The sequence below is a fragment of the Oryzias latipes genome, chromosome 13 (assembly GCF_002234675.1).
Source record: "Oryzias latipes chromosome 13, ASM223467v1".
In the NCBI taxonomy this organism is placed as follows: Eukaryota; Metazoa; Chordata; class Actinopteri; order Beloniformes; family Adrianichthyidae; genus Oryzias; species Oryzias latipes.
In genome coordinates this window covers 6,613,089-6,638,142 of record NC_019871.2, presented here as the reverse complement: position 1 = coordinate 6,638,142, position 25,054 = coordinate 6,613,089, and the positions used below count along the sequence as shown (strand labels likewise).

At 40.1% G+C, this 25,054-nt stretch overlaps 2 protein-coding genes and 1 long non-coding RNA gene across 4 annotated transcripts in view; all 3 read left to right on the top strand.

Moving 5' to 3' along the window:
• Positions 1 to 776: 776 nt before the first annotated feature.
• On the top strand, positions 777 to 2,682 carry LOC111948448. The gene is made up of 3 exons (XR_002874459.1): positions 777 to 1,205; positions 1,882 to 1,993; positions 2,400 to 2,682. It is a non-coding gene; the product is annotated as an uncharacterized LOC111948448 (long non-coding RNA).
• Positions 2,683 to 4,463: 1,781 nt separating this feature from the next.
• Positions 4,464 to 9,934, top strand: nars2 (asparaginyl-tRNA synthetase 2, mitochondrial). Its single transcript, XM_004075277.4, has 14 exons — positions 4,464 to 4,792; positions 4,994 to 5,103; positions 5,188 to 5,308; positions 5,408 to 5,548; positions 5,626 to 5,706; positions 5,784 to 5,878; positions 5,980 to 6,112; positions 7,749 to 7,847; positions 7,951 to 7,988; positions 8,070 to 8,136; positions 8,240 to 8,377; positions 8,507 to 8,604; positions 9,661 to 9,687; positions 9,768 to 9,934. The coding sequence occupies exons 1-14, from the start codon at positions 4,631 to 4,633 to the stop codon at positions 9,910 to 9,912; spliced, it is 1,455 nt and encodes a 484-aa protein (XP_004075325.2). The 5' UTR covers positions 4,464 to 4,630; the 3' UTR covers positions 9,913 to 9,934.
• An 88-nt stretch (positions 9,935 to 10,022) lies between these two features.
• gab2 (GRB2 associated binding protein 2) overlaps positions 10,023 to 25,054 on the top strand; it is a 43,451-nt gene continuing 28,419 nt past the window's right edge. For both annotated transcript variants that reach the window (XM_011482305.3, XM_011482304.3), the window contains exon 1: positions 10,023 to 11,034. In XM_011482305.3, coding sequence (XP_011480607.1) covers positions 10,963 to 11,034 — 72 coding nt within the window. In that variant the 5' untranslated portion in view covers positions 10,023 to 10,962. The remainder of the gene's footprint in view (positions 11,035 to 25,054) is intronic.

The window sequence follows — 25,054 nt, the reverse complement described above, 5'->3', positions numbered from 1 at the left end:
GAGGACCCGATGAAGGCTCGTGGCAGGCGGTGCTGTCAATACGGCTGCCGCAGTGGTTGGACAGGCCGGCCTGTGGCGAGCAGAGGATGCTCTGGTCTCTGAGTTTAGTGATCCTCCCGAGTTTCAAGCTTTTACAGCAAAATCCTTTGTTTTGCTGACTAATCATGTATTGATTTTAACAAGTTGTTAAGTTCAAATGAGGCTGTCAGGCCGCTGCCAAACAGCTCCTCTACCTGAAGAAGGTCCTGGAGCACAGGGCTGTGCGTGTCTCAGCACTGAGGATCACTCTTTGGCGTTTTGTTGACTTGTTTTTGTGGGATCGCATTTGACTTTGGACTGGTTTTTTATGTGCAACGGTCCCATAAAAGGCTTCTGTTTTCACCTTGTTTCATGCACAACCTTATGGATTCCGTGGGAGGATGTGAGTCTTGGGTAGTATAAATACTTGCAACATGCCATCAGGCATCACTTCCACCAGCATGTTGTCATATGTCAAGACCGGCGAAAGATGGGGAACCCAACGGAGACCCTAATTCCTCACTGTGATGAGCAGTCAACACTTTCGGATCAAGTCTGGACTCACAGCAGTTCCACAGCGTTTTTAAAACCTTGAAAAGGAATAATGTCATGAAAGAAAATGATCAATCTCCAGTGGGGGAGTTTGGGGGATAGTGGAAAATCTCGTGGAACTACAGCGCCCCCTTGTGGTAAATTCGGGTATTGAGCATTACAATAAGAAGTTGACCGGGTAACATGGCCGGCCCTCCCTATACGCGAATTACGCAGCCGCGTAGGGCCCCCGTCACCAGCAGGGCCCCGAAGTGGCGACAAAAATTAAATTAAAAAAGACCCAAATCTGGCAACCCATTTCATAGAACTTCCTTACCAACGTGTGCTCTGAATGTTGTGCAAAAGAAAGTTGCCTGCACTTTAATGATCCCCCCTGTCAGCACACATGAACCAATTTGGCAACCCAAATAATGACGTTACACCATTTAGCAACGATTGGTCAACATAATTGCATCTGAGTCTGGCATGGTGTGCATTTACGAGCGCATTTTGTTTCAATAAAGTTGGGGAAAAGAAAAAAAACAGCACATTTTGTCACGCTGATCAAAGCGACAACAAGAAAACGTCATGCCTCAGAGACTTTATCCACCACCAGGAGCTAAAAAAAGATAAAGAACTTCAACATCAATCACAAGGTAAGTTTGGAGGATGTTGGGGCTTTATTTTTACATTATCCAGCATTTCTGTGCAGCTGCGCAATTTACGTAAAATACGAAGCGATCTGAGGTGAAGTTTGCACATAAACGACCCCCTTTGTCGTAATTTCCCATGGAAAACTCGAAAATAATTTTGATACCCAAGTTTCCAAGATGAGGTTGGACATGACCTTCTAAAACGGCGGAAAGTAAAGAAAAGTAAATAATGACAACTAATATGGTGGCTGAAAAATATTTTAACTCACGTTATCGTTTTGTTTCATTGTTTTGCTAACACATATTTAGTGCGTTCTGCATTCTCCGGTTTATTACAGCATAAAAACTGCTGTTTATCTGTTATAGACAGGTAGTCAGGTGGTCTGAGTTTTACAACAATGAGTGTGTCATAAATCTTGCATTGGCATGAAATATGGAAAATAAAAACTACCAAATACATAGGAAATAAAGGTTCTCATCTATAAATGACAAACAAAATAAATGTACTAATTTTAAAATTATGAACATACAAAATAATACAAAAAGAAGTGTATAAAAGGCTTATATTTCCACTTATTCTCAAATTAGTGTTCACGTTTTATTATTTATAAGTAGGTACATTTATTTCTTATTTGTATTTTGCAGTTTTGATTCTACATAATGATGATGTTTTGCACAGTTCCGTCTCAGCCGACAGTTTCTTCTGCTCTCAAAAAGCATCAAAAGTACTGGAGTAGGTGCAGCGTCCACATCCCAAGATGTTCCTGACTTCACTGAAGATTTCATCTCAGGTAATTTTAAAAGCATGTAAAGTAATAAAAAAACAGTGTCTGCATAAACCCTTTTTTTCATAAACAGCAGCTGAAGAGTATGGAGCTCCAAACTGTTCATAATTAAATTAATGAAATATGACCTTATGCAAATATACAATCAAACAATAAACCTCTCATAAATATATCAAAAGATCATGAAATTGTGAAAAACCTGCACACAGATTTTAAATGAGCCACTAAAGTATTATTAGTATTCTGCTAAAGATATTTTATTAGCTTTATCATTGATTATTGTATAATAATAATTCTTGTTTTTTAGCTGCAGAAGAAACTGCTGTCACCACATCTACTGTTGAAAGGAAACATTTGACTGTTTGACTTTTCACTGTTTGCTTTTATTGAAGTTCTGTCTTTTATGTTCCAGGGGCTCCAAGAGAGGCGTATATGGAAGAGGAGCCGACTGGATCCAAAATTCCACCTACCTCAAATCCAGTTGGTCCAGCTGAATGTCTAACCACACTCTCTGATCCAGTAAGAATGGATTTGGTGCAAAGAGGTCCTTTTCAGACTGATAAAGACTGACTTTCCAAACTCCCCCTCATTGAGCTGTTGTTTTCTTTACTTTGGATTGTTTTATAGTTATTTGATTTGCTATTAAGTTGCTGTTTTTAATAAGTTGGAGTTTTGTGAATGTCATTTGTTGACTGCCTAATAATACATTAAAAAATATATATCTATATATCTATATACATTTGTCATTGATTTTTTTTCTTTGCATTTAAAATTTGTTTGGCACCACTTAATGTGCATCCAACATCCAGGCAATATACTGTATTCAATTATTTGGCAGCAACCATAATTCACAAATGTATTAATAGAGATATCTCATTTATATTACAACAACAGTTGCGTTTTTTGGAGCTGCTGACCAGTTAGAGGGCCCACAAATTAAATTTCGCTTAGGGCCCCCAGAAGACCAGGGCCGGCCCTGCCGGGTAAGTTTGAATCCTGAATTTTGCCGTAGTTTTCCTTCCAGAAAAAAAAGTATCGTGAATTATCGCTCCACTCTTAACATAAAAGTATCTAAATGCATATTATTGGGTTTGATGATGGCGTGTTGTAAACAGTCAGTGACAATGAGACCGACATCTGTGTTTCAGGCTGGGGTGTCCTGACAGCTGAGAGGAATCATTATATTGCTGCTTAACTTCATCAGGGTTGACCCAGCATTTAAATAACAAAGTTTTCGCACAAATGAGTCGACTAATGGGGAATACATGCATGATTAAGGATTATTTTTATGTGATTTTAAAAAAAAAAGTCTGTTGTACTGAATAGGGTAAGTCACAGGTTTCAACACCTTACTATCAAAACTAAACCGTCACCTTGTTTCTCTGAATACGTTGAATGATTTGGCTGCTTCCTTAACCCTTGTGCTATCCTAGGCACTGTAACATTGGGAGTTGGGTCATCTAGACCCATTAGACAGTGCGCTGAACCTTTTTTCTTAAATGATTTGTGATCTTCACTGGTGTCCATGAATTACATGAAATCTTTCCCCCTTTATCCACCTTTGTCATGGTAGGGAGAACACGTCAATGTAAGGGTGGGGTCATCTAAGATAGCACAACGGTTAAAAATAATCATTTAATTTCATTTAAGCTTAAGGCTCAGTGTTGCTGTCAAAGAACTGCATCAGTTTTACTTAGATTAACCAGGTCAAAATTTTATTCCATTTTCAGGTTAATTTAAATTATTTTATTCATTTATTTAATTTTCATTTTAAAAAACAGCTTTCATTTACTGTCTCGATTTGATGGTATTCTGAAAGATGGAAAAATGAAATCGTTAACTGTTGTTTTTTTAATCTTTTTTATTTGTATAATTGTTTTAAATTTCTTGTGTTGTGTTGTGTTGTAGTCTTCTTCTTGGCCAGAGATCTGCAGATCTCAGCGGGACTTTTCTGCTTAAACAAACAAACAGAAAATACAAACCAACAAATATATAAATATTTGGTAAAAGGGTAGAAATTACTTTCAAAAAAGATGTTTGAATTACTGTGTAATATAAAAAACTTACCTGTAATTAAAATGTACACTTTGGTTTTTGCACCAATATATGAGTAATTTCTCTGAGGGGAAATGCAATTTTGTATATTTTTTTTAATCACCATGCAAAAGTTTTTTTGTTTTGTTTTTGTCAGAATGGAATAGAATAGAATAGAATAGAATAGAATAGAATAGAATAGAATAGAATAGAATAGAATAGATCTTGGGGAGATTAACTATTTTTAATTGCGTTCTTATATTTTGACTGTATTTAAACTATTTCAAATAATAATTTATATTTATTTGGTTGCAAGATTGTTTTCAAAAGTGTTTGTCTTGTAACTTACCCGCGAAATTCCTCTATTTAAATACTGTCTCCCGGAGGTCTCAAACGCATCACAATGGTCAGTGAACCCTGATAGGTTTTGCCATTACCCACGTGACTTAAACTGGCGTATCAGGATAGACCCAAACAGGAAGTATGGACGCTAGAGCTGAAAGTCAAAAGAGAGCAAGATTCCTAAAACAGAACCGTTTAGAAGCCCGGTTTTTACTGTAAGATGTGTCTTTAGCTTCTCGTTTTTGCTCATAAAATTTAGCAGTGGAGATGATGTTTCAAACGGTTACGAGGGCCCTTCTTTTGTCATCAATGACACCAGTTTGCCGTTCGGGTGTCACTGTCAGGCGTTACTGCATGAAGAATCCAACTAAACTTCGCGTTTCTGAAGCTTTTTTAGATGCTCAAGTGGGAGAAAATGTCCGAATTCAGGTAACACTAATGCATTACTAACATATTTGTAAGTTATCTGGTGTTTAATAGTTAAAGTAATGTCTGTTTTTTAAGAAGAACTGCACTCATAACGAAGTTATTCATTTTAATTGTAGAACTGTTGAAGCATGTGCTTTACCTTTATTTATACACTCTGATTGAATTAAATTAGTGACATAATGCTTGACTTTTGTGTTTTAGGGATGGGTCCGCTCCTTTCGACCCCAAAAACAGAATCTTTTCCTGCATGTGAACGATGGAAGCTCTCTGAAGTCCTTACAAGTTATCGCTCCAGCAGGGATGAACGATCCGTAAGCACTCCCGGTAGTTTTTGCCCAAACATCTTCCATGTGTCCGATGCGTTTGAGTCTGAGGCATGTTCCGCTCGGCTGCAGGTTGCTCGGCTTCGGCTGTGCTGTTGAAGTCAAAGGGATCCTGAAGAAAAGTCCCCACTCCAAGCAGCCGGTCGAGCTGGAAGCCGAACAGATCCGGGTCATTGGAGAATGCAACCCAGTGGTAGGTAGTGATGAGGAGCTCAGTACTATTCCACATATCCGTCAGTAAGAGGACTCATTCCCATGAATAAAACTCGGAGGATTGGCTCTTGTCTTTTAGGATTTCCCCTTTAAAATCAAAGAGCGCCACAGCCTCGAGTACATCCGCCAGTTTCTTCACCTCAGGTGTCGAACAAATGCCTTCAGCTCTCTTCTGAGGATACGAAGTGAGGCCACCGCTGCTGTCCATTCTTATTTTAAGGTGAGAACTTTCTTTTTTACAAAGTACAGCAACTGTTTTATGCTTTATATTGTTATTGCTTTTTTCATTTTCTTCAGAACAATGGTTTTTTACTGATTCACACTCCAACTATCACCTCTAATGACTGTGAAGGAGCAGGAGAGCTCTTCCAGGTGGAGGTAGGACAAGGAATCTCCTGGTTTTGGATCACCGGGAGTCCCAGTGACTCCTTAAGTTGACCTAACTCTCTCCACAGCCGCCAGGCACGACGTTTGCAAATGAAGGGAGTTTTTTTTCTGTACCGGTGTACCTGACTGTATCAGGACAGCTGCATTTAGAGGTCATGTCAGGGTCAGATCAACTTTTTCTGTTAAAATACATATGAATGTTTTCAAAGTGAAGTCTCTTTTTTAGGTTTAATTCATCTTTGTGGATGTTTTTAATCCTTGCAGAGCATTTCCTAGAGTTTACACGTTTGGGCCGACTTTCCGGGCAGAAAACTCCCAGAGCCGACGTCACCTGGCAGAGTTCTTCATGGTGGAGGCGGAAATCTCCTTCACAGAATCCATCGAGGATCTGACCAAGGTGTGGAAAAGCGCTCTCGCACAGACCTGATCTCCATTCAACTCAATTCAGTTTTATTTATGTCGCCCAATATTACAGCACATTTGGCTCAACGGGCTTCACTAATTGTACAAAACCAAAAAAATCGGTTATAAAAAGGCCCGCACAATAAATCGCAAATACATATCGCAAAAGACGGCGCAAATTGTAATACATTTTTACCTTAAATGTGCTACAATAATCGTATGGCAGCTTGAAGTATTTAATGAATCAAATGAATCCATTTATGCATTTGACCAATCGGATGGAGGCCTTAACGTTGTTGATCAGTTGGATGGAGCTCTTTCATGTTAGATCTCCGCCTCCTATGCACGATTATGCCATGTGGAGTATAATTATAGTTATATTGACTCTTATTTAAATCAAACTGTTGCAGTGAAATGGAATTGATGTTTTTGGTTGTTTTGCTATTTGTTCATGTGTCACAAGTTATATCGTCATCGCAATATTGATCACTAATATCGCATATCGCAAGTTTTCCTCATATCATGCAGCCCTAGATATTAAATACAATAGCTGATTGCTAAACTAAACAGACTAGGCTAAACTGGGCATCGTGCTCAGACCCGCCTTCCCGGTAAGGAAAAACTCCTGGGGGGAAAAAACAATTCCAGAAAAAAAAGAAGAAGAAACCTCAGGGGTGTCCACATAAAGGAGGGATCCACCTCCAGGACGGACAGGCGATGTACCAGAACTCTTAGAGAAGAATTATCTTATCTAACCCTACAACTACATATCTAAATAGTTCAGCAGATGGGCTTCATCCAGATGGGAGGGCTGGGGGCGCAAGATGGGCTAGAGGCGGGGTTCACGGCCAAATGTTTATAAAAAGATATGCTGATATGAAACTTAATCAATGGTTGGATAGTATATTTGGGTTCATATGTTTGTAAATCTGACTCTGACAGAGTCGGTGCCTCACGCTGAGGTGTACCACAGGGCTCTGTGCTGGAGCCCTGTTTTTCCAAGTCTTGCTTTAATCCATTAGGTAACACTATTGGGTGTTACGCAGCATTATTTAATGCTGATGACCTTCACCACCCTGCACATGGCACCAGTCTGTCACAAGGCTTTTTTGAAAATAATAAAAGTTAATTTTGTTATTAGGTTCACAATAGGTCAAATAAAAGTGATTGCAGTTATCTGTGAGAGAATAATTGTTTGAAGTTCTACTCTGATCCTCTTTTCATCTATTTTCAAAGCGTTCCCGGTGGTCTTTTCATTGTGATTATGCCGTTTTTAGCCAAAACAAAAAACCTGTGTCGTTTCCTAGGACATAGTTTCTGCAGAGTAGCAGCAGTAGTAAATAAGAAATTCACCTTTGAGTTGTGGGCGGAACTGTCGGTGCGGAGCAACTTCCCTCTTCCGATCACGAGCAGGGAGCTTGTGACCCGTTGTACGTAACAAATAAGTTCTTTTTCAAACGGCAGTTTTTTCGCCTGATAATCATTTGAACAAAGAAATCCTCAGAAGCAGTTTTAGGCTTAATATCTGTCCTCCATCATGAGAAAAATGCCACAAGAGGGTGTTCCAAACACCTTTTCATGGGACTGCGTCTTTAAATCTGTGTAATGATGACACTTTGCCTGTCCTTTAGGTCATGGAGGAGCTGTTCAGGTCAGTCACAGAGTCTGTGCTGGCTCACTGTGAGGAGGATGTGGATTTGTTTCACAAATACGTGGCTCCTGGACACAGGGTGAGTCCTGAAGGACACTCGTATGCTCAACCCCGGCTCCTTCCAGGGAGCAGCTGCATCTGACTTCATCATTATCTCAGCTTACATATTTCTGCACCTCAAGGACACCTTGGACGACATGCTGAGGAAGAGCTTTCCTGTGTGAGTTTTGCTTGTACGAACACATAAATCAAAGATGAAGAGAGCCGAATTTTGAAGGTCTTGAATGTTGTGTTCTTTTAGGATAACCTACACTGAAGCCATTGACATCCTGAAGCGCAGTTCGGAAACTTTTACCTTCCCCACCGATGTACGTTTTTGTTTTTTTTTTCTCCCTGATATCCGATGCGTTTCTGCTGCAAGCCTTTTCCCTCCACAGATGTCCACGCTGACCTCGCTCTTCTTCTCCTCAGTGGGGTTGTGACCTGATGACAGAACACGAGAAGTTCCTGGTGAAACATTGCGGCAACATTCCAGTGTTTGTCACTGATTACCCCTATGACCTGAAGCCCTTTTATGCAAGAGACAACCAGGACCATCCCAAGCATACAGTAAGACGGGGGTTACCCTGTCAAGGCGCCGCCGATTCAAAATCAATGATTTAACGGCTCGTTTCCGCCCTCGTGGTGCCAGGTGGGTCATTGCAGGGGATTTGCATAACAGAGGTTGTTTGTGTGCAGGCAGCTGCAGTGGACCTCCTCGTGCCAGGAGTCGGAGAGCTCTGCGGGGGCTCGCTCAGAGAGGAGAGGCTGGATCTGCTGAGGTCTCGGCTGGGAGAGTAAGAATGCACACTGCAGGGGATGTGGGGAGGCTGCTGCACCCGTACCGCCGCCGGCACCGGCAGCACTCGGGCTTTCGGGGGAAAAAAATTCATTTTTGTTTGTACGCCCATCAGGTCCTGTACGACATCTTTATGTCTTTGTGTGACATAAATCTTCATGTTTTTGGATTTGTTGTCCTTTAGTTTTCCAAAATTGATTCTACAGGTTAATGTTTTTGAGTAAAACAACATTTATATTTTCAAATACACTGCCAAAACTGAATCTTCAGAAAGTAAAAATACCCTTTTTTCAAGAAAAAATGTCTTATGTCTTATAAAGAACGTTTTTCAATAGTTGAACCCCTCAACCCATCAATTTATTTCCAGCTATTAAAAATACTTTGTTATACCTTCCTAGCTATACTATATTAAGGTAATTTTGGAGCTGAAGTGGTTTGATGCATATTTGAATCAATAGGGGGGCAATTGTTTTCTTAAATAAGAGTTATTGATAAGACCATTTTTCTTACCCCATTGGCAGATTTGTTTTGCTTATTTAAAGAAAATCTGCCAATGGGGTAAGAATTTCTGACCTATTTGAAGGGGCCTGCTTCTGTATTAACATAATTGCATACAGTACAGACCAAAAGGTTGGACACACCTTCTTATTCAAATGAATGGGAAGGCGTGTCCAACCTTAAGTCTGTTCTGTACATATTTGAAATGGGAACATTAACTTACAGCATATATTTGCATTAGTTAAGGGGTCAAATGGGTTTTGTGAAAATGTTAAGAAAATAAGTTGTTATTCATTCTTTAAAAACAGAATAACGATGTGTTGACTGAATACGTCTTGATGTGTTTTTGCAAACTTTCAACTAATCTTGATTACAGAAGTACTTGGAGTAACTAGTATCTTGGTTTATATGGTCCTGCTGCAAGGAAACAATATATTTGTATCGTGTCTTGTATTTTTTTCACAAAGAAAATTTTGAAGGTTGTACAATTTTTTTTTAATCCATTATGTTAAAAAAAACTTTATTAGCCCTTGGGTAATTGTATTTATCTTTTTAGGTGTGGTTTAGAAGACACCTACAGCTGGTAAGAACATTTCTATACATAAATGACATTTTACCAATAATTATTTCTTTATGATTTTCTTTTTTTTAATGGATTTGCAGGTATCTGGACTTGAGACGGTTTGGCTCGGTTCCTCATGGTGGCTTCGGATTGGGGTTTGAGAGATATTTACAGTGCATTCTTGGTGTCGACAACATCAAGGATGTTATTCCTTTTCCGAGATTTTCCCATTCTTGTCTCCTTTAAAATAAAAATATTAAAATAAAAAGGTTTGAGCTTTCATTTATATTATTCTGTGAAACTTGATTTAATTTAAAAAATATATACTGGATGTTTAAGATGAAACATTTTGTTTAAGATGAAACATTTTATAAAAAAATCAGCTTAAGGCACTACATAAGGTTCATTTTGAAGGGTATTTGGTGAAATTCTTTAAGTAAGGAATAGTCTATTTGGAAGAGCAGCCTGCAGAACTAGACTTGGTGGGAGTGACCATCTTTTATGACACTTTAGAAGACAGAAAAGAAACAAGTGCTGGAAAAATCTACAAAAAGATGAATGTAAGATGTTAAAAATAGCCATTAGAAAGATTACACGTGTGTTCAATGTGTACGTCTTATTCCCACCACCAGGTGGTGCTGTTTCTCATTCAATAAAATGGACTAGCTAATAGTTTTTAATTAGCTTTGCTAAATTAGTTTATTTTACCTTAATTTAAAGCACAAATACTAAACAGATGATTAATTAATAATTGTTAGTGATTATAGTACCCATGGATGTACTTCTTTTTATTTCCGAATTAATTTTGTAAAGGGATTTAAACGAAATTGAGACGTTAACTTAAAGCTTTCGTGGCGCGTGCGTTTTTTTTAAACATAGGAGGGAGTTAGCGTAGTCGTCGTCGTCGTTTTGCTGCAAGCTGTTCTTCCATCCTGTTCATCCCAGCAGCCCATCCCTCCCTCTGTGGGCGTGGTGTGAATTGGGAAAACAAACTGCAGACGCGCTTTGGCACTTCCTCACGCCGCATCAGTGAAGTTTCTCCGCCGTACTTTCCTCCGCCGCACAGTCGCAGAGCGTGCCGAGAAAAACCCAGCACCGACCCGGTAAACGGAGGGGTTGCGTCTTCGGCCCGCCGGCACGGGTCCTGACCGCCATCCAATGGGGGGAGCGGGCTGCAGCAGTGAGAGCCGAGCGCCGACAGCAGAGTGAGCGGGCGGGCCCTCAGGAGCCGTCATGTTCTGGTGACGGGTTGTCTTTTTTTTTTTTTTTCTTTTTTGAGCGAAAGAAGAAGCAGACATGAGCGGCGGGGAGATCATCTTCCAGGGCTGGCTCCGAAAATCCCCCCCGGAGAAGAAACTCCGGAGATACGTGAGTAAAAAGTTTACCCGGCTTTGGCTTTTCTTCTTCTTTTCTTTTTTTTCTGGCTGCACCAACCGTCAGCTTTGAAGCCCGGTTGCAGCAGGTGCAGCATCTCTTCTGCGCAACTGCAAACAAACATTTGTGAACTAGAAGGTCATCCATGGGTGTGTGTGTGGGGGGGGGGGTTAATAAGCCTGTGTAATACCTGACAGCTGCTGCAGATTTGGACTAAACAGCCCCTCAAACTGTCATCTGGCCCCATCCTGGTATGATGAGCTCATGTCTGATCAGGCGTGATGCTGCTGGTTTTCAGAACTCCACCAATGGTTGCAGCTGAGAGTTAAAGGCCCAGGCTGGAGGATGCAGTGTTTGCATCCAGAGCTGGCCTCTTGTTGGGCTGCAAATCAGATAATAGGATTTATGGAGGCTGATGGAGGAACCATGAGACAATCTCTCTATAAATACAGCTGTCTGCTGTTTATGTTTGGTGTTGCATTACTGGGGCTCTCCAGGTTCCTGCTGGCTGACTCTACTATGATGTCACCCTCTTTGCACGTCTTCAACCGCGGCCCTCTCATCCTGTATTTTTTTGTTTTCCTCATTGTCCTCCACTTAAAGTTTACACAGCGGGAGATTGGGGGGAGGAAAAAACAACAAGAACTTTTTAGAACAACAGCAGAGAAGCTGGACAAGGACGGATAAAGCTGACATTATCATCCGCACAACAACCTCAACGGAGTCAGAAAAAAGTCATGAGACGGCGTCCTGTGCAGGCAGACTTGTGAAATGCGCTAATCTGTCCATTCCAAATTCCTTCCACTTCAACTCAAAGTATGAACAATTGAATCCATTTACTCAGCAGGATCGCTGTCATCTGACAACCTTAAAGACCCACTCGGATGGAAATGGTCTTTTTGGGGTTTTTAACATGTTTTTCTGAGGATGGAGGACACGTTTTAAGAAAATTAAGCTCAAAATTCACATTTCTGAGTGTTTCTGTATTCAAAAATTTCTGAATCAGGAGAAATGAAATGAAAACATGCCTTTTGAAAAAGATGGTAGAAAATACACTGGGCTCCCTGCTTGACTCCATTCTGATGCATCGGCTTGTAGACGCCTTGATCCATATTCTGTATTTGCTGCCCTTTTAGGTGAACTTAAAAGCCTTCTTTCTCTTAAAAAAAAACTAGTGCACCTTATATATGGATAAATTCTGGTTGTTAATGATGTTAAAGAGATTTTCAGAGGCACACAGCTCTCTGTCATAATGTCAGTCATTTTGTTTTACAAGTTCCAAACATGGTTGGGTGTTATTGTAAATACGCTTACGCGGCTAATGTGGTCACCGGTGTCAGACTGTTTTATTTATTTAGTTATTTGTTTATTTTTACACGCTACTACTGAGGTCGGAAGTTATCATAGTCACATTAACTCAGACATGCAATTTTAAGCTTAATTTTCTTTATATATGCTCATCATTATTAGAAAAATGCCGCAAGAACACGTTAAAAACACGATTTTCATCATACTGGGTCTTTAAAAACATGATGTATTTGTTTCAAGGAAGTGTAAAAAAAAAGAATTTTTTTCCATTTCAAAGTGATCACCTTTTAGTTCTTTGCAGCTTATATATGACATAAGTTTGAAAACGGTCAATCATTCAGCCAATCATTGATGGTGCGTCTTATATTCCTGGGTGCTCTAGAGTGCAGAAAATACGTCTTTGTTTTCCTCGTCTGACCTGGCATTTGGCTCAAAACTGTACGGCTGGACAGCTCCAATACTGCTCACCATTTCTGTTGCCCCTGTATTGTTAGGTTGGAGGTGTGAGGGGCTGTAAGCTGGTGGGAGTGAATGTAAACAGAGAACTCTCGGTTATGAGTGACAGGAAAGGGGGGGTGGCTCGGAGACAAATTTCTAATGAACTACTGCTGCTTTGTAGAAACTATGTCCATTGATATGACTTGTAAATATTGGGCTATATAACTACAATTGAGTTGAATGTGTCCAAGACAACGTTACAGGTTTTTGGGTTTTTGGCTAAAAACAGCATAAATGTATTAAAAAAAGACCCTGGGGAAGGCTTTTACAATAAATCAAAATCGGAGTGCTCCCTTATCCAAAGCGACATGTTGAACTAATCATTCTACAGGTAAAGGATGCTTTAAATCCACTCGTAGATTATTATTTAGAAGTTTAATGACAGCTCTCCCTGTCAATAAACAACCGCTTTCCTCTGTCCGGAAGAGGCCGGTTCTCGTCAATCTTTAAGTTGTGAAATACTAGCAAAGCAAAGTTAAGCCCCTTGCGGTTGATGCTAAACTCCACACACAAAAAAAAACTTGCATTTCCTGCATGATATTCATGCAAATTGTATGCAAACTAGGACAGGAAAAAAAAAGCCCGGATGCAGACGACGGCGAGGACAGGAGACTGCATTCACTGGAACCGGCGTGCCCAGACCGTGTTGTGTGTTTACTAATTGTTTACAAATGCGATTAAGTCTCGGCGGTGACTCACTGACTCTACAACAGCTCCTTTTTTTGCTGCACAAACACATGATGAGAATACGCATGCTGCCCCCCCCCCCCCCCATCCTCTCCATTCCTCAAGCATGTGACAACGGCACTGCAGACAGCTTAAGTCAATTTTCACATACATTTGCACAAAATAAGAAAAACAGTTGGAGTTTATCTCCTTGTGGAGGAGGGCTCAGGTTCCAGGGGTGGGTGGGGTGGGAGGGAGGTGTTGCTTTTTTTGAACAATGTCCAGAGAAAGGCAAAGGAACATGAAAACAAGCGGCGGTCGACTCCGGCGCGGTTCACTCGGGGTCGATTGACGGGATTCCACCTTATCTGCAGCCCCTCCCCCCTGCTAGCAATCATTAGCGCCCATCTTTCTGGCGTTCCTATTAACGCCGCTGTGCGGTAAACAAGTCCAGGGCGCTGAATGCCTCCTGTTGTGTCTCGCACAGCACAAACATGCCTGTTCAAATGCAGCAAGACATGACACATTCCAGACAGATCATATCACAGAGGTGATGTCTGCTGCTGCTGCTCCTCGCTTACCGTTTCTCATGGTTGGTCCCCGGTGGAGGGGACTGGGTTGGTCACTTATTTATTAATTTTTTTTTTGCAGCCCGAGTCCCACTGTCAGCTGCCGGCTGGGCTGTTGTTTTGCAGAGGGGCTTTGGGAAGTCCTTGCCCTCAGAGGTCAACTCTGAGCGCCTCCCAGTTCCTGCTTTGACAGACACCCAGCGCTCACACAGGCTTTTTCCTTGTTCCATTTCATCTGTGGGGCCTGTCCCCAATAGCTGCAAAAAAGATGGAAGGGGGGGTATGCTCCCTTCACTTAAACGGACCCTTGTGGGGCTGCAGCCCATAACCAGTCGCTGTCAGTTCCAATTTTCTTTGAACGTCGTCTTTCAACGTTTGTTAGCGGTTGATCGTTTCGGCAGTGCCAAAATTCTCCATTTCTTTTTCTCCACACAGAGAACCTTTGTCACAATTTCCCGCCCTTTGCCATGAACTCCTGAGTTTGGCATGTGGGCTTTTGCTCCAAAGCGTAATTATTTCAGCACTCGCAGATGCCAAACTTCCTCTGGATGGTACCTTCAGGAAGTGTTTTGGACAGAGGTCCCATAACAAGGAAAGAAATCAAATTGGGCTGTGACTATATAAATGTCTTTCCATCTATCAAGACTTTATCTGCTGAGCTAAAAATAGTCTGGTTCCTCAGGAAATTAGATCTGATAGAATTTGTTTTTTTCTTTTCACTCGTGATTTGAATGAGTGGTGCCAATCTTTTTGCTTATTTGCTAAACTAACGCTGGGGTCATGACTTAGTTTAATGGATCGAATAAAAAAAAAAGACAAGTAACAACAGCGTGAGTGAGTTGATTTGGAATTTTTTCTCTTTTAAAAAAATAAAAAGATAAAAAGCAAGGAAAGTGGTCTTCCGGTAGGATAATTAGTTTTCATTTAATTTTGCATTAACTTCCTGTTTGAAGCCTGTTTAAAAACGAAAGTAGCTGGAGTGAGGTCAGTTCACCGGGTTACTTCCAGGCAGTTTGATAACCAAACAAGTCAGTTCACATTCAGTTCTATGTATAGCAGCGTATCTCTAAAATGCTCACAGACGGGTTTTAAAAAAATCTTTTACCTGTGTGGTTGGATGAAAATAGTCAAAGTCAAGGTGATGCCACAAAGTGGAATTTTGATTGACAGGTTGAATCCACTGTCCCGCCTTTTTTCCACTTCTTTGAAAAAGGGTTACATTTAGTGACTCTGTTGGTTTTAAACTTTTAACACTAAAGTTTTAGCTCCAGTGTTTTCTTTCTTTTCACTGAGCTAAACTCTTCAACCGTTGATGCAATTCATGTAATTCCAGGTGATTCTGAAGTGCAGAAAGAGCAGCCTTGTGCTGATATGCAACACTGTACAGCAGTAAAATGCTTCCGCAATCGAATACGTAACGCGTTACCAACGTAAAGGGTTGCATGACGGTGCAAATTTGTCTAGAAATTTAGGAGAAATCGGTGACATCTCTGATGTTAAAGGGTTAAATCAGGCTAATACAAACTAATAGGTGTCATCACACACTGAAGCCATTGTTTTCAATCGGGATAGGGTCATAAATAAGAGTAAGAACCACTTTTTCATACATAACCTAAAAAAATGGACTTAAAAAGCCAAGTATCTAAAGTTTTTACATTGACGGTTAAAAGAATGAGCATGTCCCAGATTGTAAAGTTTTTAAATTTCCAATTGAAATGAATGCAAACATTTAAGAAAAAAAATCATACTTGTTTGTCTGTATTGTTGTTTGTTTGTTTGTTTAAGACGGAGACAGCATATATTTAATGTAACAGTTAAATATGCAAGATTATAGCTTTATACCAATCTCCATCTTTAGTCCTTATATTGTTAGCATGTTTTTTTTACATTCAGACTTAAAGACCTGCTCTGATCACCATTTGATCTATTGTAAATAATATAATACGATAAAAAGTCATCTTTTAATTGAGATTTTGCTGTTTTTAGACAAAATAAAAAAAATCTGGCGTTTTCTTGGACAGCTTCTGTAGTTTATTAAGCCGCGGTCGCACCGAACGCGATTCACGCGGCAGAGCCGTTCAGTTTTAATTGATCTGTGCCGCCATTTAAGCGTCGGGCACTGACTGCGCGTCGGTCCGGAAGGAGTGCAGTTTGAGCAACGTAGCGCAGTTAAAAATCAGAACTTTGGCGAGGATGACGCAACACGTCATCCAATCAGGGACTCACTTTTGGGCACGTGACGTGTTGACTGGCACAATCGGTGGGTGGAGTCCAACCTAACCTAACAGGATTTGATTGTTCTCCTCCTTAACTTTATGATATTGTTCTTATTTTAAATGAAAAACAATAAATGGTCTTCTAATTTTATTCATACTTTTATTTTTTCCCTCCTCCAGCTATTGGGGGACAGCAAGTCGTCAAACTGGGTCACAGAGTTGAAATCCGTAGAAAGCGGCCGTCATTCAGATGCGGGGTGAAGCTCATCTTTACGGGAGAGTCTCTGAACGATGTCAGGAATCCAGACATCGTTCAAAGACGTGATTACTGATGCTTCTGTAGAGCTCTTAAAAAAAGAAATCAACCTGATCTCTCAACATCATCCGTGCTTTCCATGCGTTGTAAATGAGATATAATGATATAATGATCAACCCCCCCCTTCCTGTCACTCATATCTGAGAAGTCAGAGCAGGCTGCTTCTGGCTCACCCAGCGTAGTGTCTATGCCACAAATTTATAAAAAAAAAACATTTTCTGCTCCTGATTCACAACAATTTGGACAAAGAAATACTTAGAAATACAATTTTAAGCTTAATTTCTTTATTTATGTCCATTATCAGAAAAATGCCAGAAGAACATGTTAAAAAGACGATTTTCATTGCATTGGATCTTTGAAAATATGATGTTTTGTTTCATTTGTTTCAAGGAAGTCTAAAAAAAGCAAGGCAGTGCTATAAGCTGCATCATCAGAATGTTCATTTTCTTAAAGAGATTTGGACTTTCCCATTCTACGTGATCTCACTTAAGTAACACTTGTGGTTAACAAATGCATCCGATAGCATCTGAAACGCTGGTATTTGTCTTGATAGTGTGACAGAAATAGCTTCAAATATTCAAATAAAGAAAAAGGCTGAAAAATATGTTTCTTGTTTTCCTGAGAAGTGCATTACTGTTGTAGGAGTTGGCAATGTGGAACGTAAGAACCTCTTGCCTGTGGTTGTGCACGTGGTGGCAGCGTTCAAAATGAAAACTGCTATGAGCATATGTGGGTTTTTTCTGCATCACAGATAGAAAAAAAAAAAAAGATCACAAAAGCTGATAAAAACAGAAACCAGCTTTTCTGTAGTTACACATTTGTGCAGCTGTAAAATCAAATATTTTCTTTGCTTAGTCTTTCAAGTTCTTCACATGAAAACTTTTCTGCTTGAGGTTCACAATGTCTGCGTAGGTTTTGTTTTTCTGAGGGTTCGAAAACAGATGGGTTATTCTTGTTTTTCTCTTAGGGAAGTAACTTTTTTTTCAATTCTTAGTTTTGGATAAAATGAAACTTGCGTGTTAAAGTCTGGGTCTGTGATTTAAACAAAGAACATTTCTTGTTACTTTTATATAAACAGTATAGTTTTAAACTGGTTAATTCAATAACTACCTTAATATTTTAATTTTAAAGTTCAGTTCTTTTGTCGCTTTTTAAATTGTCAGACACATTTTGCTCTCTAAGTTGCAGGAAATCCTTTTTTTTCTTTCAGTTGACATGATGTAGAGAGCTTGACGTTCAGGATTTGGTACTGAAGCTACCAATGACACATTCTGTCCGTCATCATCACCAATTTAAAAAATAAAGTCCTACATTTTTGGTCAATGAACCCAAAACACATGAGACATTGAATGACATACTAACCGTGCGCTGGATTGATTTATTTTTTAACATTATTGTGGTCTTTCGTTGTAGAGTTTCACTTAACATGTGGGACGGCCGGTTTGGATTTGACTGTTCCAAAAGTTTGCATGTTTAGCTGACAGTTGCTCTGGGTTTGCAAACGCCCTTCAGCCAAAAAAAAAAAAATCATGCTTAGCCTGCAGTGATGAAGTCCAAGGATCAGACTTCTCCTAAAAATGTAAAAGTTTCTGCTTTTCAGTTTTAGATTAGATGAGTCTATGCCTCCTTACAAATCAGTATCTTGCCTTCAAAAAGGCACAGATCTTTCTAGGTAAATTTGAATCCAGTTTTTGAAGGAACTTGGCTGGTAGGTTAATCCAAACACCACAGAGAACTTCCCATAGATCTTCTGTGGATGTTGATGATGTGGCAACCCAGGGCTCTGTGGTGACCATGCCATCACCTCTAGAACTTCTTATTCTTCTTCACACTGAAGATAGCTCTCTTAAGACCCACTCTGATAAAAACAGTGTTTTTGTTTTTTTAACATGTTTGTGATATTGTCTGATAACTGAGGGAGTCTTCGTTTTCCTCGTCTTAGCTGGCATCTGGCTTAAAGCTGTACGCCTGGATATTTCCAATATTGCTCGGCCTTTTTGTTGCACCGGTAATGTTAAGTTGGGGTGTGAGAGGGGCTGTAAGCTAGTGGGAGAACGTGTAAACAGATAGCTCAGTTATTGCTCTGCACCAACAGTCCTGCCCACAACTAATAGGCAAATTTCGAAAGAACTACATCCGCTCTGCAGAAACTATGTCCTAGAAAAACGACACAGGTTTTTTGTTGTTGTAATTTTGTCTAAAAACAGGATAATCATAACTAAAAGACCACTGGGAACACTTGAAAATAGATCAAAAGATGATTAAAGTCGAACTTTTAGGACTTTTGGTGCAAATTTGGTGCAATTCTTACGCCTCTTCATGTTTTTGTATGATGGGTTAGTATCTGTTTGTATTGTATGAGCATTGAGGACTCTATTAATCTTGACCAATTCTGTATTGACAGAAATGTAGCACCAAAACACTGTTGCTTGCACTCATGTTTATACCACTATCCAGTCCTTCGGCAAACAGTCTTCTGCTACGTCCAAATAGACTAGATTTTCACTCCTCAGTCCAAAACAACTGCTACGTTTTTTTCTACACCTCAGTTCTTTTGTGTTCATGCATACTTGATTCGTTGGCCTTGTTTTCTCGTTGGAGGTGTGACTTTTTGGCCACAACCTTTCCATAAAGACCACTTCTGATTAGAGTTCTTCAGTCTGTAAATGAGCATATTTGGTTTCTGCCAGTTCTGAGGTGATGGCTCTGCTGCTCATCTTCCAATTTCATAGGGTAATAAGTATGGCCGCACAAGATGAGGAAAACCCGCATTTTGCGATATTAGTGATCAATATTGCGATGATGATATAACTTGCGATACACAAACAAATAGCAAAACAACAATTTCACTGCAACAGTTTATTTAAATAAGAGTTAACCATAGACTACACAGGAGGCTAATATCTAACATAAAATAGCTCCATCCGATTGGTCAACATCGTGAAGGCGTCCATCCGATTGGTCAAATGCATAAAGGGATTTATTTGATCCGTTAATTACTTCAAGCTGGCATAAGATTGTTTTAGCACATTTAAGGTAAAATTTTCGCCGTCTTTTGTGATACGCGTATTCTACAGCTTGATGTCGCGATAACGATAAATTTGCAATATTTTTTGTGAGGACCTGGTAATAAGCTTGTCTTTCATCTTCTGCTCTAAGCTTCCTGGTCCGACCACGGCGTCTACAATCTTCAGCATTGCCCGTTTCTTTGTTCTTCTTCAAAAGAGCTTGAACAGCACATCTTGAAACCACAGTCTGTTTTGAAAATCTCTGTCTGGGGTAGATCTTGTTGATGCACTCCCTTGACCTTGTTGAACTACCTTGTGTCTGGTTCCTGTGCTCAATCTCGCCGTGACATGAATCTGTCTTCCACAGTCTCACCTTTGTCACAGAGTTGGGCTGTTCCTCACCGGGTTTGAAGCCTCCTCCTGTTTCTGTTTCACTTCATAACTGGGTTTCAACCTGCATGTGACACTGATGATCATTAATACCTATTTGGTATAACCAGTTGATTGTACATATGACTATACTCCTACAACACCCCTGACTTTCTGCATGTGTAGTGAAAAGAATAGATTCTCGGTTGAAGGCAGAAAGTATTAACACCAAGTACTCATTTGATGTAGATTACTCACTTTGCTTTTTGTAAATTGGTTGAAAATAAACAATTATTATTAATGTTTCTTTATTTACAGCCTTTTTTCACACCTGCCTGAAACGTTTGCCCAGTTCAGTACGTCAAAGCGCTCCCTAGTGGTTGAGGAAAACCAGGAGATGCTCGGATCCGATGCAGATGGCGAGGGAAGCGACACAAAGGGCTCTGATTGAAGATAATTCTTCCCGTTAGTCAAACTGTCAGAGTGAGCTAAATAAGCCCAGCCATCTACTGAAATGGAGACATGATGAGAGATTACTCATCTTCTTAATAAAGGAACTGTTCATCTGCAAATTGAGGCTGCTTACATCTGCTCCGAGCCTTTTAGAGGTTGGTTAGAGGTGAGGATGTGCCGCAGATTTTTACAGATCATTGAAGCTGCCTAAAGTAACTGCTAATGCCATCACACCTCTTGGATGGAGCTTTGTTTGTCATTGAATGTGCGCTCGCTGACATGTGCTGTGACCCATGAGAGCGGGCCTTGGCACTGTTGGCAGCAATCCGGGAACCTTCAGAACCACTCGAGGCGATAGGAACATTTAGGATTTCTACCTTTCCTCCAGGAGAGTAGCTGGTCTGTTTGCGCTCCATGGCTGACCTCCCACTTTCTTTATGAACACACAGGATTTTATGAGCCTGTTTTGATCTTCTACACTGCAGCTGCCATCCATCGCTTCATGGTTTGACTTTACTGGAGAGTTGGAGAGATGCAATGTTATGTTTTAGTGGCGTTCTCGTGCGCCTTTTGGCTCCAAACAGCCTCAGTTTGATATTTTCAGAATGTCTTGATGTTGACACAACCGGGCACTGGAACGGTACAAAGCTGTCCCCTGGATCTCTTCCGTCAGGATGATAGGTGAACGGGCTGGAGAGGCTCATGCAAACTGTTGGCACACTTTTGTTTGTGACCTGAGTTTCTTTCTTGGAGATGCTCCAGAACGTCTAATGTAAACTGGGACAGCTGTCTGCTTAGCGTCTCGCATGGAGCCAAGGCAAGGAACCCTGTGTGAACTGCTCGACTTCCCGCGAAGCGTTTGTGGTTCGTTGAAGCTCATGTAAACTGTTGCCAGACAGTGAAATAAAGCTGTGACATCTGTGAGTGCAGAAAAGAAAACCGGTGGATTATTTTGGGGGTTCCCAATTTAAGTCGCGTTCTGTAACTTTAAAGTGCAGATGCTGCAACGCCTGGCAGCGCAGGACTGAAACGTGCTTTTGTGTTGTGCAGACAGTCGGGCAATATTTGTCAACTAGCCTGATTTGCATTGTGGGCCTCCTGCTCCTGGCATGTGGTGACCCATTATTGATTAGGGCTACATAATCAGAGCTGTGTTGTCACTGTGCGTCTGGCTTTGTCCCCAAATGTCCCGTTAAGCAGAGACACAATTGTTTAGGATCTCGCTCTTGTTCAGCAGCGGCCGTTTCAGCAGACCCACCCTTTAATCAATAAATGTAACATTTCTTAAGTGCTGTTGCGTTCCAAAGAGAAGCTTTTTGGCTGGATTTCTTTTTGTCAATAAAGGCAAAATGTGGATCAATGGAAGCTCCTTTGTTGGAAAGAAAATGTTTAAAAAGTTTGAACTTTTTAATTGTGTTTATTGCTGACGTGTTTTTAAAAAGAAAGGTTTGTTTGTTTTTTGGCTTTGATACTTGAGAGTTTTGTATTTATAATAATTTGAACATTTTAATTCAAAGTCTTTGATGACCTACTTTGATGAAAATTGTGTTTTTAGCATTTTCTTGTGCCACTTTTTGATGATGAAGGAAATATGTAAAGAAAGTTCAGATCCAAATTATTATTTCTTTATTCAAATAGTTGTGAAACAGGAGCAGATGAAAAAAATGCTGTTTGGAAAAAAAAGAAAATCCTTTTTGTGATGTAGAAAATACGGGTCAAAAGCTCCCATGCATCCATTCCATGCAGATTGTAGTGTGCACACAACAACTACAACCTTTTTCAAACAGCATGTTTTTCTTCTGCTCCTGATTCACAACAATTTATTGAACAAAGAAATACAGAGATGCAGGTTTAAACTGAATTTTCTTTAAACGTGTCTTCAGAGCTAACGCAATGAACCTTGTAGCATCATAGAAACGCTGCAAGAATACATCTGGGTCTTTTACAATAGGAATTTGTTAGAAATGTCAATGTTATCATTTATTTAGTTTTGGTATGAAAGTATTTCAGTTAATTTTATTTTATTTCTATTGTTGTAAGGGGATTGTTTACCTTTTTTTGATAAATATTTTGACCCTTGGAAAAAAAAAATCCAAACTGACGCTTTGAGTTTTTGTGTTTTCTTCTTTAAATTTATCATTTCGAATAGTTTGTCCAGTAAAAACAATATTTCTAAATTTCGCACCAAAATGAGCCAACAACATAAAAATGATTATTCTATGAAGCTGGGATGAGTATTTACAGGAGATCTAAATGTAACTGTTATTGCCTTAAATTGATTGATTGATTTTCAAGCTTTATAGTCAAAGCAATAAAGAATGTACCGGTACACAGATTTATCAAACTCCTTACAGAAATGATGAAATGCATAGATTAAAAAAGCAGAACATAAAACAAACAAAATAGACACTTAAATCACATTTGCTTAATTAAATATAGTGATCATTAACTAAAGTCAAGTAGAGCTTGATCTATTGCTTGAAAAGGAGTGGGAAGAAGCAATTTTATATAATCCCACCCCTACTGAGTTCATTCATTTTATAGTTTTACATAGTTTTGTAATCCGGTTCTGATTACTTCTAAATGCGACTTTACATGATCCGAAACGGCTTAAAGGTAATAAAAGTACACGCAAGGTGAGCTGGCATGGCTTTAGTGTTTGTGCAGCTGTGCAATGTGTGTTTATGTGTGTGTGTAGCAGCAGGTAAACTCGGGGCGGCAGTGTGAGCAACAAGCTGGTGTCTGCTCCTCCATTGATTTAATGGGAGCAGAGGTAAACAAGACTTTTCTGTCCCGTGGCTTGAATAAGGTCTGTGTTTGGTTTGAGCCTTTTTGTACATTTAAAAAAACATGTTGACTGATTCTTATCATCCCACCTGTTGACACAACATACTACTGAGTACACACGCCGCTCCGCCACTGCGAAAGGCACACCTTGGATAATCGCTTGGGCCACAACCATCTCCTTAAGTTCATTATTCTGCCTTATTAAGGGGAAGAGCGATAAAGTCGGATGGGGGAGATGAGACGGCCCCATTCTGATCTCGCTTTCGCTCATTTTTTTGTGTTTTGTCGTTTCGAAACTCCAGGAAAAAACAGGTAAATTCAAATTCAAATTAATTCAAATTAATTTTATTTATATAGCACCTTTCATGACAGCAAAGACAGCTCAAGGTGCTGTACATAAAAACAAAATCAAATGCAATAAAATACAATAAGATAGATTAAATTAGCCCCACACAAACACCAGTGGGAAAAAATAAATAAATAAAGATAAACCAGAGAAACCAGAACCAGGTAAAAAAAAAAGTTTGCATCATTGACTGTATATGAAAACTGGACCGAGTGGGTGTGACATCACACATAGAAAATGACTTACTTAATTGATTTGCCGTTTTTGGACACTGCCATGCTGGAAATAGATGATGTCAGTAAGCAGTGATTGGTCCAAATTGGTCTGAGTCGAGGTTTCTATGGCAACCACTTTTACCAATCAGTGAACTTGTTGGACACCCCTACCACTTGAAAGTGGGCTACACAAAATCTGTCAATCAAATGTTCCGAATGTTCAACCTCAGACAAAATCCTTTTATTTAATTAGAAAAGTATGTAAAAAAACTGTAGCAGGGCAAAGATGGTTATTCTGACAAATAGAATGACTGAGGAATAGTTGTTTGTTTCTCTATAGAAGTCAATGGGGTTTAGGCTTTTTGGAGCCATTAGGTGCTTCCTGTTTGGAACGTGAAGGGGAGGGGCACTCAGTTTAGTTCTCTTATACAGTCAAGGGTCCGCATGCACTGGTTTTGATCTTATTTATAGAAAGAAACCCGGTCTGGAGAATGTTGTTGGATGGTTTTGTTATTCGATGTTTTCCTTCCCATTCATCCAAAATAGAGGCGGATGGGTTGTTCTTTGTGGGCCGCTGCTGTCAGGACAAATGAGGCCTTGAAGGAACCAGGTAAGGTCAGGGGCTGATTTAAGGAGATGTGAAGGTCTGCACTTCTTCAGGTTCTTGGACGACTGTTATGAACTGTAAAAAAATGTTGGCTAACTCTCTGTTTTTTCGTTTGAGTGGGGCGTTCTGCTTTGATTTAACCTGCGTTTGACTTTGATCTCAGTAAAAAGAATAGAACAACATCATGACAAAATGCAAGCACTCTGGAAGGGGGTTACAGCCCCCCCTCCATGGGTTGCAACATGTTCCTAAGAGAGCAGTAAAACTCTTTAATCTCTATCCTTGGTGGTCCTCAGTTCTGTCCAGTCAGTGTTTCTATGCTGAGTTGAGCCACTAACCTCCCCCCAAAGTGTTTTTGTCTCCCCAGCAATGCGGCTCAAACCAAAACCGTGGTGGGGGAGGGGAGGGGAGAGTTCAGGACTCGATATAAATTGAGTTTTACGGCTTGAGCCCTCACTTCCCAGGGCCTTAGACACTGATGGATGGGCTTAGACATGCTCTGCAGGACAGGCGCTGGGTGGCTGACTTGGTTTTGTTGTGTCTTCCTCCCCCGGATTTATCTCACCAGGGAACTTCTCCTATATTTAAAGAAGCGAGCACAGGGCTTGCGTGCAGAAGGATAGCCAGAGTGTTATCGGAAAAAAGCTGACTTAAGA